Source organism: Typopeltis vanoorti, chromosome 20 (genome assembly GCF_054136105.1).
Source record: "Typopeltis vanoorti isolate ZY-2024b chromosome 20, IOZ_Tvanoo_1.0, whole genome shotgun sequence".
Lineage (NCBI taxonomy): Eukaryota > Metazoa > Arthropoda > Arachnida > Uropygi > Thelyphonidae > Typopeltis > Typopeltis vanoorti.
The window spans coordinates 24,307,375-24,328,730 of record NC_143568.1 but is presented as its reverse complement, the minus strand read 5'-3'; the positions used below and the strand labels follow the sequence as shown (position 1 = coordinate 24,328,730).

The 21,356-nt window shown below is 38.9% G+C and overlaps 1 protein-coding gene across 1 annotated transcript in view; it reads right to left on the bottom strand.

Moving 5' to 3' along the window:
• The window catches only part of LOC150095284 (laminin subunit alpha-1-like), a 1,249,242-nt gene that overhangs the window by 706,393 nt on the left and 521,493 nt on the right, over positions 1 to 21,356 (bottom strand). The window contains exon 30 of the mRNA XM_090410638.1: positions 3,658 to 3,782. Coding sequence (XP_090266764.1) covers positions 3,658 to 3,782 — 125 coding nt within the window. The remainder of the gene's footprint in view (positions 1 to 3,657; positions 3,783 to 21,356) is intronic.

Genomic DNA, 21,356 nt, shown 5'->3' with positions numbered 1-21,356 from the left:
TCTTGAATTATTATTATTCAAGGCCTACAGGAGTCACAAGGTACACTGTGACAAGCCTTTTTCAAACTCTCACTACCCTATCAGGGAATCAATTCCATGATACAACTACCCTCTACACCAACTATTTCTCATTTGCTTGCTCACCACTTCCAGTCAGAACTTTCAGAGATAGCTTCTTGTCTTATCATGGAAAAGATCTCCCCAGAGTCATCCCTCAGGCTGACTGCCTCTAAATAGTTTTATGCCTCAGTCATATCGTCTCTTCATCTATGCAACATACTCTGCAGTCCACATGCCCTCAGTCTATTTCATTGGTGGCCTGTACATAAGCACTGTGACACTGCAGCACCCCCAAGGAAAAAATGAAAAATTTAAAATTTGTTTGTGTTTATAAATAATAACAATGCTTACAACATTATATAAATACAATACAACATTTTTAAGGTTGCAGCTTATGTTTCGATAGTGATTGAATAGTTAATAATTGGAATTGTTCGATTAACGCTTTAGATTACGAAACAAATACACTGCTATCTAACGCAGTGTCAATATTATCACGTTCGACCAATCGTAGCCAGTCTCACCAATATTCATTTGCCCTTGAGATTGCACGTTACAAGTCATTCCGACACTGCTCGTTTGAGCAGTGTATCATATCCTTGGCGTGTTATTTCTGAGATACGAAACATTTATTATTGGTGCGTGTTCGTGGTGAGGGTGAAATATTTTTAATAAAGCAATTTTAATATGTAAATTTATTTATTAATAAATTGGTTACTGATTAGGAAAAAAAGAATTTTTTTTTATTTTTATTTTTTTAATTTTGTATATGCAGCACCCCCACTTAAAATTTTCACCAGCTGCCACTGGTCTATTCTCATATTTAACATATTACACAGTTCTGATATCATTTTGGTTATCTGCCTCTGCATGCTCTCCCAAGGTTAATTTATTCCCTTCAAATCCTGATGAACAGATCCGAGCAATAATCCAGGTGTGGTCTCATCAGGACTTTATACAATGGAATCACTAATCTTCTATCTCTGCTGGTCATTGCAGCAATCCTCTGGGTTTCTTTCACCACCATTGCAATATGTCCCCTAAATCTCATATTTTTATCAACCATCAACCCACGATCCCTTCCCTTGACTCCTTCAATTCTGCTAGAACAGTTCACCAAGAATATGCAGCCTTCCATCAGTGGATCCCAAACTTCAAGACCTCACATTCAGCTACATTAAACTAACGCTCCATTCATTTGCCCATACATCCAGCTTATTTAAATCCTCCACCTGCACTATTACTAATAACCCTTCCCAGCTTCACATCATCTGCAAACAACTGAATAAGATCCTACAATCCACTAACAATGCCATTGATACAAAGGTGATCACTGATACATAGGTGAAGCAGAACAGATCCCAGCAATGAACCCTATGAACATGAGCCTACATGTGACCTACTGCTTCCTTGATACCACTCCCTGATACATGACTCTCTTGAATCTATCAGACAGCCAATTCCCAATCCAATTCACTAACCAGATATCTAAACCTATATGATGTTAACTTAAATATCAGCTTATCATCAGGCACAATACATATCAAATACTTTTGTAAATTTCAAAAAAAATGGCAGTGTATATCTTTCTCTCATCAACCACTCTGCTACATCAAAATAAATGGCAATCAAATTGCTAAACATCAGATTGCTTTCTCGCTGGTCATTCTCTACAAGTTATAGTAGATGGCTCCCTCTCTTTGAGCTTCACCACCATAAGACTCTGTCCTATCACCTACTCTCTTTCTCCTGTACATAAATGACCTGCTCATAATAACCGCTAATTCTATCAGTTTTGCAGATGATAATACTCTCCACTTACCCTACTTATTTGACAAACCATGCAGTACTCTGACATCTCTAGCTACAAGATCATCTGCAACTAGTGCCTTAAACATTGATTTATATACCATCCTTGAATGGGGAAAGGACAACATTGTTCATGTTCAATGTCACCAAAACACAATCATGCCTTTTCTTGCACAAAAGAGTTCCCAGCTCACCTACCCTCATCCTTTGTAATACAAAAACCATCAGTCAAGATCAGATCTCCTTGCTTGGATTGACATTTACCTTAGATTGATGTCTTTCCTAGCATAAACATATCCCATCAATAGCCTCCTCAGCATCCAAGAAACTTGGCATTCTCTTTTGTTCAAGAGCCTATTTTACACCTAATGAACTGTTAACTATATACATATATATCCCAAATTCACCCATGTTTAGAATACTGCTCACATGTTTGGATTGTTACACTTAAAACTTCTTAAAATCCTTTCCCTTAGATGATCCCTCTTTTACAGATTCATTTTAACCTTTATCTCATAGGCAGATGATTCACCACTATCTATTCTGCAGGTACTTTCATGGCCACTGCTACTGTGAAATGGCAACCATCATTCCTTCACTTTCTGTTGCATCTGTTAATACAAGTGCAGCAGCTGTCTAGTATTCCCCTTACTGTGCAATTGCAAACACACCAAACCTGCTTTTGTTCTTCCTCTTTTATTCCATCCACCCATATCCTCTGGAAGCCTTCCTCATTAAGTATGCCCAAACAACTACAACCTGCAACTCTTCAAGAAAAAATCAATAAAATTCTGTCTCAGTCCTTATGCAGATAATCTGCATCCCTCATATGCTGCTGATGTGTTTATAGGTCCCTCATATATGGGGTTGATATTTAAAAAAAAAAAAAAAATTGGCACTATCTTAATCTCCTTCTATCCTGGGTACCTTTTTTTTCGGGCACACTTTCAAAATCAAAATCCAGGTCAGTGGGAGTTGTCGGTTCCTTACCACATTCACTGAAAACATGTGATTAAATCTCACAGTCCCACTGCCTTCTTGTCATGCAGAGTACTTATTTGAACACACACCCTGTCCCTCTAGTAATAAAACTTACTTTTCTAGAAAGAAATACCACAATGAAGTGATCATCTACTGTGTCATTAACATTTGTCCCTCCATCCCCATTTTCATCTAACAGTGTCATTTTTCAGCAATCAATTCTTTTCCTACTGGACACATAACGAAAGAGTTCCTCAGGATTTTCCTTGGATCTCAAGGTCAATTTCTTCTTGTATTCCACTTTTGTCTTCCTTACAATGCTAGTCACTTTCTATCCAGAGTCTTATATTCATCATACAATTGCTCTCTGACCTTCTCCTTATACTTTTCCTATAACCTCTTTTTCATTTGCAGTTCCTGCTAGATTAAAGAGGTTATAGAAAAAAAGTATAAGGAAAAGAGCAGAGAATTCAGTTGAGCATTTTCATTTTGATAATGCCCAACTCAACTACCTAAACATTTCCTGCTCTTCACCCTCTGTGTTTCATAACTTAGAGCAACACCCCACTAAATATGTCCTGCCCACTTTCTGCATTTCCTTCCAAATTCTCCAATCTAACAAGACACAGCTCAACGCTTATCATAAGTAATACTCTATCACCACATTTCACTTCTAATTCTGCTGAAATATGCTAAACCCTTCTAGTTGTATTCCTGTTGGGATGTCATCTTCCATCATAATAATAAATAATGGTGATGATGATATATACATATACATTAGGACAGAAATTCAAGCTATGAACATACCTAGCAATTTTAACATCAGCACCTTCTGTAGCTCTGATTAATATGTGTTGAACATTCTGTAAAGCCACCAAATATGTGGCTCTTGTTACTGCCACCTGAGGATTATCATACTGTTTCCATTCATCCTACAAAAATAACAACCTAGTTGAAGTTTGTATAAAAATTTAATTCCAATATATATATACATATATATGAACCCATTTTTTTAAATCCAAAAATCAGATATTTAATAAAACTTATTTGATCTTTAGCTGATGAAAACAGTATTACCAGTGAAAGGTATTCAGCTTTTAAAAAATAATACAAACAAAGAACTTACGTAATGAATAACATATGGGCAAATGCTTCAAGTGCAATGTAATTCCATTCTCTCTTAAAATAACATAGAATCACCTTGCTCCTCTTTTATGTGAACAAATTATGAAATAACAAAGCTACAAGACATATGATTCATTCTTAACTTTTCCATTAAATATTGCATAAAAAAAAATGAACACTGCTCTTTAGTTATCAAATGAATTTTTTCCTTCACTTAATATTTGTGTTGGTGCAGTACTTGACATTGCAAGGGATCTGTTTAACTATGTCAGTGATAGTTTCAGAGATTAAAATGCAGATATGGAAGTATTTGAAGATAATGAAAATTTATGGAAATCTATGAAGAGTGGAGCAGATGTTGTGGCATTACAACTATATGGGGATCTGAATATACCTTCTCAGATTGAGCAAACGAGTGGGCTGTCAGTTCAATGTTATAAAGTGTAAAGTTTTAAAATATAGCAAGCAAGTACAGAATGCAGCATACAACAGGCAGTGATTGTTTTCTGTGATCCCCAACCCACAAATGATTGGATTTTTTTATTATTAATTTGGTGGATAAGATATCTCAGAATGATGGAAAGAAGAATGAAATTTAGGTGTGCTGGAACTGCCAGGACAACACAGCTAACTATGGAAATGATGAAGAGGTCAATGAAGGGTCAATGACAAGTAGAAATAAATAGGTTATGGTCAGCTTGGTATAATAAGGCTTTATTCAGGATGCATGTAAATAACGCTGCAAGGGAGATGAGGATATTTTGGACAGCATTATGGAAAACAGTAACCACAGTAGTATCAGGGTATTCAGAACGTTGGATATGAGGACAGACAGAGCAACTATCAACTGCAGAGTTTGACAGTTAAAACAAGGTAAGGTGATATGATGGAGATATACAAAAGTTTGTGAAAGGTTTTTACCAAATTAATGTGAAAGAGATTTTTACTATAATAGAAGAGAGAGAAAGAGACATGTAGAATAAAACCCATCTCCAGAAGTTGTATAAGAAAGAAAGAAAGATGTAAACAGGGGAATGAGGAATATGTTGTTTTGCACAGTGAGTGGGATGCACTTCCTGATGTTGTGTGAATGGAAAAAAAAGACAATAATAATTTAATATTTGAGCCATTTTTTTTAAAGTGGTATAAGTCCATTTTTGGAAAAAAATGAGTTAATGTTTTTAGTTTAAGTATTTATTTTTTTAGTTTAATAATTTAAGTTTTAGTGAGACATAGATGTCCTCTTTTTATTTTTTTAATAACGCAGTCAATGGTGTACAATATCCTCATAAATTAATCAAAATTTATTAACGTTCACCAATATTTTCTTAGTTGATTCAAACACAAACCCTTAAATATCTCAATGTATGAATAAATGGACTTATACCACTTTCAAAAACAATGGCTTGTTTAATTTAATTTAATAATAATAATAATTAAAGACAATAACAAAAATTTCATTAACTGTTGGCTGTACAAAACTGTAAAGCTGAAGTACTACGACGTTACTGTGAGATTCATGAATTTTGCAAACAAAGAAAATGGCTGAAATTGTTTCATGTCCAAATGACACATCTGGAAAGGTACTTTTTGTTGTTGTTGTTGTTTTCTTATGCATTCATATAATTATTATCTTAATTAGTGAAGGAATGGACTGCATTATCCATATGTTATAGCCAAATAGGCAAACTAATCTTCATGCAAAAAAAAAAAAAAAAAGAAGGTATTAACAGTATTCACAGAATTTGTGTAACATTTGAATGAGTTGCATTGATATTGCTGCTCTAGTTAAAAGATCTTGAAAGAATTGATATAGAAGATTTTTGCTTGTTCTTTGAAAAGGGATAAGAATTTGTTTATCTAGTTGGATATGACAGTTCTGTCTCTACCCAGAGGAGAGGTAGAATCATAGACTACCTGTAATGTTCATGTCTGAAGTTTGCAAACCACGTGTAGGAGCTACCGATTAGTAAAAAAATTTGAAATTATCAAGACTGATTTTAAAATGTTTCATTTAATATAAAAAATATATGTAAAATAGAACAATACTGTCTATACATTATAATGAATGAGAAAAGCTAATGTATACAACAATGAAACTTTCTAAAAGTAGTTTCTAAAAGTAACAATGATATGCAGAACACTTAACTTTTGGAATAATTACTATGAGAAATGTGAAGTACTGAATGAATTCCAGAATTAAAAATGAAGGAATGAGAAGGCACGGCAGGATGCTATATACATACAAGAAAAAAGGCAGGAAGGAATGAAAGTGTCATTGAATTGGATTTTAATGGTATTGATTGAACACAGATTGATAAGAAAATAACTATTTATTAACTTAAAAGTTAATATTTCACTGGTATTATATCCAGCATCTTCAGAGCACACAAACAAAGTTTGTTACAATAGCGAGACAACCACGATACGGTGTAACAGTGGGACTAGTATAAGTAATTGCAGCGTGCAACACAAGACTAAAGTCCTAATTACGTGCCATCTAAGTTAAAAAAAAAAACAAAAACAGTAGTCCGAAGTTTTGAAAAATACTAGTCCAAATAGTAGTCTTTGAAAGTTTTGAAAAATAGTAGTCCAAATTTTTGAAAAAAAAAAAATTAATTTGGTCTTAGGATGACTCTCTCCCAAATCTTTGGTAGATTTATACAGCCATACTTGTTGAAGTTTGGAGTATGTTTTAAGGCTTCTGTTGATTCCAGGAACAACCTCTCTGACTTGTAGAAGCTTCTGTGCAGTACTTTTGTTTTTTTTTTTCAATTGATCCTGTGTGCAGGGGTATCCAAAGCATGGTCTGCCAGACCCGACTTGCCATAGAGAAAGTGCCGGATATATTTTTTGTGTTCACTGAGGCAGATGTCCACAGTTCTTCCTGTCTGTCCATAGTAAGCACGATGACATGAACAGGCCACTTCATAGATTCCTGGATGTGATAAAGGTGTGAATCTGTCCTTAGGTGAACGGATGAGAGTTGCCAATTTCACATAAGGCTTAAATACAGTGTGTAGTTAGTGTTTATTAAGCACCCTAGATACCTTTCAGATGTGCCTTTAATATATGGGATGGTGATAGTTTTGTTGTAGTCTTCTGTGGTAGATAGTGGGGGGGGGGTAGCATTTAGTATTTTATCTATCTTATGGAGGTTATAGTTATTTTGCAGTGGTCAGGAAGGTGTGACGCAGGTGAGAAAGGTCAGCAGTGAGAGCAACGTCATTGGAACAAATTGCTCTAGCTCTATGGGTTAATGTTTTTAAGATACCATATTATTGAGAAGGGTGATGGTGCGATTGTTTGTGTAAATATCTCCCTATATGTGTACCAAAGTTCCAAAAGATTCGATATATATGTTAGTTATAAAGGGTGAAAGTGGGAGAACCCACTGATGCATTCAGTTTATTGTTCCTCCTGTAGAGATACTGCTTTTTGCTTGCTTTTTTACCAAGGCCCACAGGCTTTTTCTAATTTTTTTTACAGTTCCTCAAGAATATCCACTTCAAAATTCAGCACTGTTGACTGATCATCTACATTGAAAAAGAATTCCAAACCCTAACCATTCTCCAAATGCATATATGATATATATGTTAGTTATAAAGGGTGAAAGTGGGAGAACCCACTGATGCATTCAGTTTATTGTTCCTCCTGTAGAGATACTGCTTTTTGCTTACTTTTTTACCAAGGCCCACAGGCTTTTTCTAATTTTTTTTTACAGTTCCTCAAGAATATCCACTTCAAAATTCAGCACTGTTGACTGATCATCTACATTGAAAAAGAATTCCTAACCCTAACCATTCTCCAAATGCATTCCAGACTAGCATAATTCATACAGATCTTTCATGAATGATCTCTAATTCTTCCACACCAGCAGTATTTCACTTATATCTACCTCTTTGTTTGTCAAGAGTCATACTTATTCTACTCTACACCCTTTTTAATGTTTATTATCCATCAAATATGCAGGTAACTTGAACTACTACAGAAATCCAAGTATGGGGGTGCTAGAAGAGGAGAGAATGGAAATAGTAGAAGAGAGGGAATGAGAGAGAGGTATGGGAATGCTAGCAGACGAGAGGATGGAAACAGTAGGAGAGACGGAATGAGAGAGAGATATGGAAGTGCTAGAAGAGGAGAGAATGGAAACGGTAGGAGAGATGGAATGGGAGAGAGGTATGGGAATGCTAGAAGACGAGCGGATGGAAACAGTAGTAGGAGAGACAGAATGAGAGAGGGATATGGAAGTGCTAGAAGTGGAGAAAATGGAAACAGTAGGAGAGGGGGAATGAGAGAGATGTATGGGAGTGCTAGAAGAGGAGAGAATGGAAATAGTAGAAGAGAGGGAATGAGAGAGAGGTATGGGAATGCTAGCAGACGAGAGGATGGAAACAGTAGGAGAGACGGAATGAGAGAGAGATATGGAAGTGCTAGAAGAGGAGAGAATGGAAACGGTAGGAGAGATGGAATGGGAGAGAGGTATGGGAATGCTAGAAGACGAGCGGATGGAAACAGTAGTAGGAGAGACAGAATGAGAGAGGGATATGGAAGTGCTAGAAGTGGAGAAAATGGAAACAGTAGGAGAGAGGGAATGAGAGAGATGTATGGGAGTGCTAGAAGAGGAGAGAATGGAAACAGTAGAAGAGAGAGGTATGGGAATGAAAGAAGAGGAGAGAATGGAAACAATAGGAGCGAGGGAATGGTAAGAGGTATAATGTATGGCGACTCAATGATCCGTGGTGTTCAAGATAGGATGCGTGAGGAGTGTTTGCCAGGAGGAACAATAGAAAGGGTGGCTATGGCAATTAAGAGAGGTGAAAGGGTGGATGAGATGATTGTGATGGTAGGAACGAATGACTTCAGTGGTAATGTAAGTCGGGCAGCGAGAGATATGAGATTTTTGCTTGAGACTGTACGGAAGAAGACAGAGAGAGGAAAAATAGTGTGCGTGTTGCCTAGGTATGATAATGATGAGCTGAGCAGAAGAGCGGTGATATTGAATGGCATAATAGCGAGAATGTGTGACAAGAGAGGACTGGTATATGTGGATGCCTGGAGTGTGTTTGAGGAAAGAGAGGAGTTGTATGCGAGAGACCGTTTACATTTGAATGAGGAAGGACGTAGGCATCTGGAGAGATTGCTGTTCTGAACAAGTCAGTGTGTCCCAGGGAGGATGATAGCAGGGGTGGCCTCTTGTGGGAATGGATACTTGGGAGAAGAGAGACAATGTCAGGTAACACTGAGCCCAGTGGAGTCCAGAAGAGATAATGCTGGGTATAGAAACAATGGCATTTATATGCTGTATACTAATGCTAGGAGTATCCGGAATAAGGGAGAGGAATTGGCGGCGCAGATAGCATCAGCCTGGCCAAAAATTATTGCGATCACTGAGACGTGGTTGACAGAAGGGGATATAACAACAGGAATAGAAGTCGCTGGGTATAGCATTTTTCGTCAGGATAGGAGGGGAAAGCGTGGTGGTGGGGTACTGCTTATGATAAGTGATGACCTATGTCCTCTAAGAGTGGAGAATTTGGAAGGAAGTGAGACAAATGATTTTGAGAGCGTATGGTGTGAGGTAGAGGTAGGCAAGACAGGATATTTAGTGGGGTGTTGCTACAGACCCAGGAGCACAGAGGATGGGGACCAGGAGATGTTTAGACAGCTAAGTTTGGCAAGTGCAAGAAGAATGATTGTTATGGGAGATTTTAACTTCAGTAGTATAAATTGGAGAGAGGAAGATGCATGTAGCAATAGGGGAATGGAATTTCTAGAATTCTTGAGGGACAAATGTCTTAGGCAACATGTAACAGAGGGAACAAGAGGTTCAAGAGTTTTGGATTTGGTTATAGCATCAGAAGAGTTGATAATAACTGAGTTGACGTCTCTCCCACCAGTTGGAGAGAGTGACCATATGGTGTTGACTTGGAAAATGAATAGACATGCAGGAGTATCAAAGAGACGGGAACTTATGTGGAATTATAAGGCAGGTGATTATAATAGTCTTAGACGTCAACTTCGGGAAGTTTCATGAAGGGAGGAATTGGAAGGCCGGGATATCACCAGTGCGTGGGAAATTGTGAAAGAATATTTGTTATCAGCAATGGTAAGTTGTATACCACGAGTGAAGAAGAGGACGCAATTTGGAGTAAAGTGGATGACAAACAATATTAAACAGGAATTGCATGCGAAAAAGAGGCTATGGAAGAGATATAAGGAGATAGGTGAAGAGATGCATGAGGAATATAAGACACAGGCCAGAAGAGTGACTAGTGTGGTAAGGAAAGCGAAACTGGAATATGAGAGGAGATTGGCCCTAAGATCCAAAGAAAATCCTAGGGAATTTTTTAGCTATGTGGCCAGTAGGAGGAGAAATGACTGTGGAAGAATGATATTGTGGGATAAAAATGGGAATAGAGTGACTGATGCAGAGGACATAGTTGAATTGTTCAATGAACACTTCATTGGAGTATTTCATCCTAGAGGAGTCAGTTTTAATGCTAGAGGGATAGGACTGGTACGAGGTCTGGAGGTACAGGAGGAGAGTGTGTTTCAGATACTGAGTACTCTGGATGTCAGTAAAGCTGTGGGACTGGATGGTATTTCGCCACGAGTTTTGAGAGAATGTGCTAGGGAATTGCCAGTACCTTTAACGTGGATTTTCAATGAAAGTCTAGCTTTGGCAAAGGTGCCCAGGGAATGGAAGGAAGGTAAGATAGTGCCATTGCATAAGGGTGGTAACAGACTGGAAGTGTCTAATTATAGGACAGTCTGTGTGTCATCAGTAGTTGTTAAGATCTTGGAGAAAGTAGTGAGGGACCGTGTACAGCATTGGGCAGATGAGGGTAATGTTATCTGTGAGAATCAACATGGATTTGTGAAAGGACGCTCTTGTTTTAGCAATATGCTAGCCTTTTATAATAAAGTTACAAGAACATTAGATGAGGGAAAGGCATATACTGCAATTTTCTTAGACTTGGCGAAGGCATTTGACAGGGTGCCACATGATAAGCTGATATTTAAGTTGCAGCACATGGGTCTGGATGTCAGATTGGTGAACTGGATTCAGGATTGGCTGTCTGATAGGTATCAGAGAGTTGTGTATGGTGGAGCAGTTTCCAGGAGGCAGAGGGTTACAAGTGGGGTCCCACAGGGCTCAGTACTAGGACCTATATTGTTTAACCTTTATATCAATGACATAGCCAGTGGATTGCAGGGGGATATTCAGTTGTTTGCAGATGATGCGAAGCTGGGAAGGATTATTAGTAATAGTACAGATGTGGTAGCCCTGCAAGAGGATTTAAATAAGCTAGATAGATGGGCAAATGAATGGGGGTATCAGTTTAATGCAGCAAAATGTAAGGTCTTGAGGTTTGGGAAACATCGATGGGATGCTGCATACTCTATGGGAGGAGTTATACTGGAGGAAGTAGGGGAGACAAGAGATCTGGGGTTGATGATTGATAGAAACCTGAAGTTTAGGGGACATATTGCAAAGGTGGTGAAGGTAACACAGAGGATTGCTGCTATTATGAGAAGGACACTGACCTGCAAGATAAGAGGGTTATCATTCCGTTGTATAAGTCTCTGATCAGACCACACTTGGACTATTGTTCTCAGATTTGGTCCCCAGGATTTGAAGGGGATAAATTAACTGTGGAAAGGATACAAAGACGGATGACAAAGATGGTTTCAGGACTGTACAAGGATAGTTATGAGGATCGGCTGAGAGAATGTGGACTGCAGAGTTTGGTGGATAGAAGAAGGAGAGGTGATATGATTGAGACTTTTAAACTGTTGAGAGGTGGTTACAGGGTTGACACTGGGGAGTTCTTTCGCGTGGTTGATCAGCGGGAAGGAGTGATGACAAGAGGCCATCCCTGGAAGTTACGAAAGGAAAATGTGAGCAAGAGGGTAAGGAGTGGTTTCTTTGTGTGGAGGGTGGTTGAGCCGTGGAATGCCTTGCCTGATGGAGTGGTGGGAGCGAGAACGGTCAGTGAGTTTAAAGAGTGGTATGATAGACTTTGTGTTTTTCAGGGGGGGACCTCCCCTCAGTGAGTCTTGACAGACTTTATGTCTTAGGAAGGACCTCCCTCGATGAGTCTTTTGACTCCTTGGAGGCCTGAATAATAATAATAATAATAATAATAATAATTCCTTCATCATTGCTTTATGCAATAGCATTATCACCTCTTCGTCCTGACTTGTGAGGTTTTTTTTTTTTTTAACTATGGCAGCAATTTCTTAAGTGATTTTTACAATCTTGTAATGTGTCCAGTGAATATAATGAATTTAAAATTCAGTATGATAGATAAGGCAGTTCTTTGGGTGAAATGACTTTAGATAAGTCTACTGATGCTGTGGAAGTCTGTTTTATAATAACAATAATAATAATATAATTCAGGTAATCCTAAGGCATGATTTATCCTAGAGTAGAAAGAATGAAGAAGAGCTTGTGAGTGGGGAGATGAGTAGGTAAAGAGAAAGGAATGAGAAAGTGAGAATGCAAAACAGACAGAGGAACAGAAAAGTCAGGGTGGACAGGGAGACACTGCATGAGAAATGTGGACGATAAATGCAGAAGTCAATGTGTGAACAGATAAGGAAGGTTTTGATGGCATAGGGAATGGGATGGGGTGGTAAGAGGTAACACATGGGTCTGAAAAGAGTTCTAAGATTGGTGGTGATAGAGAGGATTGTCAGGAAGAGATATGAAGGACTCAAATCGGAATGACAAATAAGCTATTATGTTTCTTTAGGAATGCACATCTATCTGTAATAAGGGGAATGAAACTGTTGTACTCTTTCATTCGGACTCTGCATATAGTCTCAGCTCGCTTCCGCTCTGGTTCCAACTGCCTCTAGTTCCGACTTCTGATGACTCTCTCTCTTGATGTCTGGAAGCCCCTTATGCTCAGCTCAGTCTCCTTTTATTTTACGATCTCAGGGTCTTGCACTAAGGGTAGTAACCCCGAAGAATTCGGCATGACTCTTTCATCTTCTTTTAAGTTTGACCCGCTCTTTGTTCTCCTTGGTGCAATCTTTTGATCATATTCTGCCAGGCAGAGAACATTTGTCTAAACTAGAGGACTCTTTGATACTTTGCTTCCACTTTTGGGCCATGGAAACTTTTCTAACCCTAGCGGCACTCTTGAAAACTACTTGTACTTTTCAAGGGATTAGTCTCTTGTCCTTGTTCCCTCTCCTCATGCTACCATATGAAAAACTCCTCAGTGTTAATTTGATAACTCTTCAACAGCTTAAATGTCTCAACTATATTTCCCCTTTGTTTTCTATCCACCAAATCCATTCCTGCACTCTGTATGCCCTCACTCTATCCTCATACTCAACATTGTACAGTCCTGATATCATTTTTGTTATGCATATCTGCACTCTCCCCAAAGTTACCACATCCTATTCAAATCCTGGTGACAAGATCTGAGCACAGAAATCCAGATATGGTCTAATCAAACTTTATGCAATGGGACCACCACACTTTTATCTGTTTTGGTGAATTTCCTCCTCAGTATTGCAACAATTCTCTGAGATGCCTTCATAACCTTTGCAATATTTGCAACCTTTGCCAGAGGAGTGTTTTCTTGGAAGAATGATAGAAAGTGTGGCGCAATTAAGTAGGGTGAAAGGGTGGATGAGATGATTGTGATCGTGGGCACAAATGACTTGAGAGGCAATGTAAATCAAGTGGCGAGAGATCTGAAATTCATGTTTGAGGTTGTACAGGAGAAAACTCAGAGAGGGAAGATAGTGGGTGTGTGTGTTGCCCAGGTAAGATAATGACGAGCTGAGTAGAAGAGCATTAATAATGAACAGCATGATAACCAGAAAGTGTCAGAAGAGAGGCTTGGAATACGTGGATGCTTGGACGGCATTTGAGGACAGAAAGGAACTGTATGCAAGAGACTGTTTGCATTTAAATGAGGAAATATATAGGCATCTGGAAAGATTGCTGTTCTCTGAATGAGTCGGTGTGTCAATGCAGAGAAACTAGAAATACCAGGGTGAATGTAGCAGGGTTGGCCTTTTGTGGGAATAGGTGCTTGGGAGAAGGGGGGAATACATCAGGTAACTCTGAGTCCAGTGGAGTCAGGAGGGATAAGGATAGGTATAGAAACAGTGATATTTTTATCCTTTCTTTTAGTGTTACAAGATGATCAGCATTCATTTTAGAAATTATGGACTTTACAACCATGTTATAAATAACTCATTTAATATCCCGACGTTTTGATCTTCATATTAAGATCATCATCTAGAGCATGTACAAATATACAGGACAAGCTAGGTTACATTATATACAGTAAGCTAGAGAAACAATGAATTGATCACATGTTATTGTAATGGCATGACCTCGAGTGAAAAAAAAATTAATTATTTATAAACTACATCAAGCTAAATTCTATTTATGGTAACATGAATAAACATTCTTTCTTATAGATAGTTTACTTTCAGTAACAATGATGTTCTATTTTTAGCTTTACAATAGTTATTTTTGATTTAGGATCCTGGATTTTCTACAGTCCTGTTTATAGTTGCTCTTAGAGAGGAAGGTTCCGCGAGTCGAATATATGCCTTCCATATGTTTGGGATTTTTAGCAAATCATTATTGTTCACATTGCAGTGGTTGGTAATAATTTCACAGGCTTCCTTAAATTTGCATTCATACCATGTTTTGGTGTGATGTAGACAAGAAGTGCTTTTCCAGTCAATTCTATGTAAGGTATTCAGAGCATGATCAGAAAGGCCAGCTTCACCATAATTATTGTATTTAATGTGTCGTTTATGTTCTTTTTGTCTGATAGGAATTGTGCATCCTGTTTCTCCTATATATGGTATGTTACAGGTGCAATAAATACGGTATATTCCAGGATGGGCCAGCAGAGGGAGCGGGTCTTTGGATGTGTTGAGTAAGCTTTTTAACTTTGCAGGAGATTTTAAAGGTGGCTTTGAGGTTGTATTTTTGTAGTATTCTGTTTATTTTATCTGATGTCCCTTTAATGTAAGGAATGGTTATAGTTTTATTATAGTCTGGTATGTCTTTGTTTTTTTATTGAGGTCTTGTAGAGAATTTTGTTAACCATGCTACTGGCCAAGATGTCTATAGACGTCAAGGTTACCATGGATACCAAGTGCATATTAAAATTTTAATACCATTGATATTACATTGAAATATGTGATGGATACGAAACGTATGAGGATGCGAATTTGATCCATAATGGCCGGTAAGGTGGTTAATAGTGTTTTGGATGTACTCATTTCTTTGAAAAGTATTGCTGATAACTTTAAATTCGTCTTTCAGTGCCTGTTCACTGGAACAGATCTTCAGAACCCTGTTTTTTAGAGTATTAATGACACCTAGTTTTTGTGTTCTGTTTTTCAATCTTGAAATGAGATTGAAAAACAGAACACACTTCCGTTTCTAGATAAACTTGTCACACGTCTTCCATCTGGCAATCTTTCCTTCACTGTTTACCAAAAATCGACACATACTGGCCAATATATACACATAAACTCCTACCACCACCCAACACAAAAAGTAGGTTGTGGTTAAGATCTTGGAGAAATTAGTGAGTACCATACACAGTATTAGGCAGATGAGGGTAATGTTATCTATGAGAGTCAACATGGATTTGTTAAGGGGTATTCTGACTTTAGTAACATGATTGCATTTTATAATAACATGACAAGATTGGTTGATGAGGGGAAAGATATATTTTGCCATTTGTTTAGATTTTGCAAAGATATTTGACAGGGTGCAACATGATAATTAGTGGTGCTAGCGTCGCCGTAGCATGTGGCGGTGAATTTGAGCTGTGCAGAAGAAAGTGATTTTTAATTGGTGAATAGTCCATTTTTCCCCCGTTTTTCTACGTTTTTGAGTGCTAAATTGTTTCTCTGAATATGAGTGTACTTCAGTGGTTGTTTATTGGAAGTTAGTTGCTATCGCGATATAATATATTTTGGTTATCGTCAGAATCGGATGCATAACGGTGGAAGACAAAACGAAGCTAAGTTTTCATTACTTTATTTAGTTATATTTCATTTTATTTAGTATACTTAAATGTTTTGTTTTGCTTGTAATTGTTTGTACATTTTTTTCTATTTATTTAACGGAATTTATTAATTGAATAATTAACAATAACGCTACTTGGCAGTAAGGAATGATGGCGGATTCAGCTGCAGTTGTAAGTGGCATATCGCCAAGTCCTCCGCCATTTAAGAACTCGATTATAAGAAATATCATAAGGGACTTTGTGGCATGCAGTACTTGCAGTATGTATGCGTCTCGAGAATTAGATATGTGGCTTGTTAAAGAGAGCAGATGTGTACAAAATGCAGGCAGTGGGAGGAAATAAGTGTCGAATTATCAATATCCGACCTTGTTGCTCCAGGAATGGGAAATGAATGTAGGAAGACAAGTAGCGTGATAGGAGAGAATGAAAAAAATATATGTATGAATGAGAAAATAATAGTTGATAGTGTGGAAGGTGTGAGTGACTTTGAAAGTTTAGGAGATAGTTTTGTTTGGGAGAGTGAATTTAGATTAAGAGTGACTGACCTACAGAGGGAGATAGATGAGCTGAAAGAGGAGGTGGAATGTCTTGTGAATGAGAGCAGAAGTATGAAAGATAAGATTAGGAGAATGGAAGAGATAAATGCAAGCCAAATCAGAGTGGGGGGGAGAGAGAGAAATTTGGGAGTGTTAGAAAAAGAGAGAAAGGAAACAGAAGAGAGGGAATGAGTGAGAGCTATGTGGGTGCTAGAAGAGGAGAGAATGGAAACAGTAGAAAAGAGGGAATGAGAGAGAGGTTTGGGAATGCTAGCAGATGAGAGGATGAAAACAGTAGAAGAGATGGAATGAGAGACAGATATGAAAGTGCTAGAAGAGGAGAGAATGGAAACAGTAGGAGAGATGGAATGAGAGAGAGAGATATGGGAATTGCTAGAAGATGAGAGGATGGAAACAGTAAGAGAGACGGAATGAGAGAGGGATGTGGAAATGCTAGAAGTGGAGAAAATGGAAACAGTAGGAGAGAGGGAATGAGAGAGATGTACGTGAGTGCTAGAAGAGGGGAGAATGGAAACAGTAGGAGAGACAGGTATGGGAATGCCAGAAGAGAGAATAGCAGTAGAAGAGAGGGAATGAGAGAGACCTATGGGAATGAAAGAAGAGGAGAGAATGGAAACAATAGGAGAGAGAGAATGGTAAGAGGTATAATGTATGGTGACTCAATGATCCGTGGTGTTCAAGATAGAATGGGTGAGGAGTGTTTGCCAGGAGGAACAATAGAAAGGGTGGCTATGGCAATTAAGAGAGGTGAAAGGGTGGATGAGATGATTGTGATGGTAAGAACAAATGATTTGAGTGGTAATGTAAGTCGGGCAGTAAGAAATATGAGATTTTTGCTTGAGGCTGTACAGAAGAAGACAGAGAGAGGAAAAATAGTGTGCGTGTTGCCTAGGTATAATAATGATGAACTGAGCAGAAGAGCGGTGATATTGAATGGCATAATAGCACGAATGTGTGACAAGAGAGGACTGGTATATGTGGATGCTTGGAGTGCATTTGAGGAAAGAGAGGAATTGTATGCGAGAGACCGCTTACATTTGAATGAGGAAGAACGTAGGCATCTGGAGAGATTGCTGTTCTGAACAAGTCAGTGTGTCTCAGGGAGGATGATAGCAGGGATGGCCTCTTGTGGGAATGGATACTTGGGAGAAGGGAGACGATGTCAGGTAGCACTGAGCCCAGTGGAGTCTAGAAGGGATAATGCTGGGTATAGAAACAATGGCATTTATATGTTTTATACTAATGCCAGGAGTATCCGGAATAAGGGAGAGGAATTGGTGGCGCAGATAGCATCAGCCTAGCCAAAAATTATTGGGATCACTGAGACATGGTTGACAGAAGGGTACATAATAACAGGAATAGAAGTCGCTGGGTATAGCATTTTTTGTCAGGATAGGAGGGGAAAGCGTAGTGGTGGGGTACTGCTTATGATAGGTGATGACCTATGTCCTCTGAGAGGGGAGGCTTTGGAAGGAAGTGAGACAAATGATTTTGAGAGCATATGGGGCGAGGTAGAGGTAGGCAACACAGGATATTTAGTGGGGTGTTGCTACAGACCCAGGAGCACAGAGGATAGGGACCAGGAGATGTTTAGACAGTTAAGTTTGGCAAGTGCAAGAAGAATGATTGTTATGGGGGATTTTAACCACATTAGTATAAATTGGACAGAGGAAGATGAATGTAGCAAGAGGGTAATGGAATTTCTAGAATTCTTGAGGGACAAATGTCTTAGGCAACATGTAACAGAGGGAACAAGAGGTTCAAGAGTTTTGGATTTGGTTATAGCATCAGAAGAGTTGATAATAACTGAGATGATATCTCTCCCACCAGTCGGAGAGAGTGACCATATGGTTTTGACTTGGAAAATGAATAGACATGCAGGAGTATCAAAGAGACGGGAACTTATGTGGAATTATAAGACAGGTGATTATAATAGTCTTAGACGTCAACTTCGGGAAGTTTCATGGAGGGAGAAATTGGAAGTCCGGGATATCATTAGTGCGTCGGAAATTGTGAAAGAATATTTGTTAGCAGCAATGGTAAGTTGTATACCACGAGTGAATAAGAGGACACAATTTGGAGTAAAGTTGATGACAAACAATATGAAACAGGAAGTGCATGCGAAAAAGAGGCTATGGAAGAGATAGGAGGAGACAGGTGAAGAGAGGATGCATGAAGAATATAAGACAGAGGCCAGAAGACTGAGTAGTGTGGTACAGAAAGCAAAAGTGGAATATGAGAGGAGGTTGGCCCTAAGATCCAAAGAAAATCCTAGGGAATTTTTTTAGCTATGTGGCCAGTAAGAGGAGAAATGACTGTGGAAGAATGATATTGTGGGATAAAAATGAGAATAGAGTGACTGATGCAGAGGACGTAGTGGAATTCTTCGATGAACACTTTATTGGAGTATTTCATCCTAGAGGAGTCAGTTTTAATGCTAGACAGATAGGGCTGGTTCGAGGTTTAGAGGTACAGGAGGAGAGTGTGTTTCAGATACTGAGTATTCTGGATGTCAGTAAAGCTTTGGGACTGGATGGTATTTTACCACGAGTTTTGAGAGAATGTGCCAGGGAACTGACAGTGCATTTAACCTGGCTTTTCAATGAAAGGCTTGGCAAAGGTGCCCAGTGAATGGAAAGATGGTAAGATAGTGCCATTGCATAAGGGTGGTAACAGACTGGAAGTGTCTAATTATAGGCCAGTCTGTGTGTCATCAGTAGTTGTTAAGATCTTGGAGAAAGTAGTGAGGGACCGTATACAACATTGGGCAGATGAGGGTAATGTTATCTGTGAGAGTCAACATGGATTTGCGAAAGGGCGCTCTTGTTTTAGCAATATGCTAGCCTTTTATAATAAAGTTACAAGAACATTAGATGAGGGAAAGGCATATACTGCAATTTTCTTAGACTTAGCAAAGGCATTTGACAGGGTGTCACATGATAAGCTGATATTTAAGTTGCAGCACATGGGTCTGGATGTCAGATTGGTCAACTGGATTCAGGACTGGCTGTCTGATAGGTATCGGAGAGTTGTGTATGGTGGAGCAGCTTCAAGGAAGCAGAGGGTTACAAGTGGGGTCCCACAGGGCTCAGTACTAGGACCTATATTGTTTAACCTTTATATCAATGACATTGCCAGTGGATTGCAAGGGGATATTCAGTTGTTTGCGGATTATGCGAAGCTGGGAAGGATTATTAGTAATAGTGCAGATGTGGTAGCCCTGCAAGAGGATTTGAATAAGCTAGATAGATGGGTAAATGAATGGGGATGTCAATTTAATGCAGCAAAATGTAAGGTCTTGAGATTGGAAACATCGATGGGATGCAGCCTACTCTACGGGAGTAGTTATGCTGGAGGAAGTAGAGGAGACAAGAGATCTGGGGTTGATGGTTGATAGAAACCTGAAGTTTAGGGGACATATTGCAAAGGTGGTGAAGGTTACACAGAGGATTGCTGCAATTATGAGAAGGACACTGACCTGCAGAGATAAGAGGGTTATCATTCCGTTGTATAAGTCTCTGATCAGAACACACTTGGACTATTGTTCTCAGATTTGGTCCCCAGGATTTGAAGGGGATAAATTAACTGTGGAAAGGATACAAAGACGGATGACAAAGATGGTTTCAGGACTGCACAAGGATAGTTACGAGGATTGGCTGAGGGAATGTAGACTGCAGAGTTTGGTGGATAGAAGAAAGAGAGGTGATATGATTGAGACTTTTAAACTGTTGAGAGGTGGTTACAGGGTTGACACTGGGGAGTTCTTTCGCTTGGTTGAACAGCGGGAAGGAGTGATGACAAGAGGAACTTCATTCCCTGGAAGTTACGAAAGGAAACTGTGAGCAAAAGGGTGAGGAGTGGTTGAACCGTGGAATGCATTGCCTGATGGAGTGGTAGGAGCGAGAACGGTCAATGAGTTTAAAGAGTGGTATGATAGACTTTGTGTTTCTTATGGGAGGGGGGATCTCCCCTCGATGAGTCTTGACAGACTTTATGTTCTTAGGAAGGACCTCCCACAATGAGTCTTTCGACTCCATGGAGGCCTGAATAATAATAATAATAATAATAATAATAATAATAATAATAAGCTGATATTTAAATTGTAGCACATGGGTTTAGATGTTAGGATGGTCACCTAGATTCAGGATTGGCTGTCTGATAGGTATCAAAGAGTTATGTGTGGTGGGGCAGTATCAAAGAGGCAAGGTTAGAAGTGGGGGTCCCACAGAGCTCAGTATAGCTCCTCCAATCAAGTATTTGAGGAGCTGTAATTGAGGAAATAGGGGAGACAAGAGATCTTGGGGGGTGATGAATATGGGTTTAGATGTTAGGATGGTCACCTAGATTCAGGATTGGCTGTCTGATAGGTATCATTAACTGTAGAATGGAGAAGTGGTGGATAACAGAGATGATATCCACCACTAATACAGAGGTGGATAACAGAGATGATGTCAGGACTATACAATGTTGGTTATGAGGATTGGCTGAGGACATGCAGATTGAAGAGTTTGGTAGATAGAAGAATGAGCGGTGATATGATTGAGTCTTTTAAACTGTTGAGAGGTAGTTACAGGGTTGACATTGGGAAGGAACAAGGACAACGGCCCATCCTTGGAAGTTACGAAAAGAAGCTGTGAGCAAGAGGATAAGGAGTGGTTTGTTTGCACAGAGGGTTTTTGAACTGTTGAATGCATTGCCTGATACATTGTTAAGAGCACGAATGGTCAATGAGTTCAAGGAGTGGTATGGTAGACTTTGTGTTTTCTTGGAAGGACCTCCCACGATGAATCTT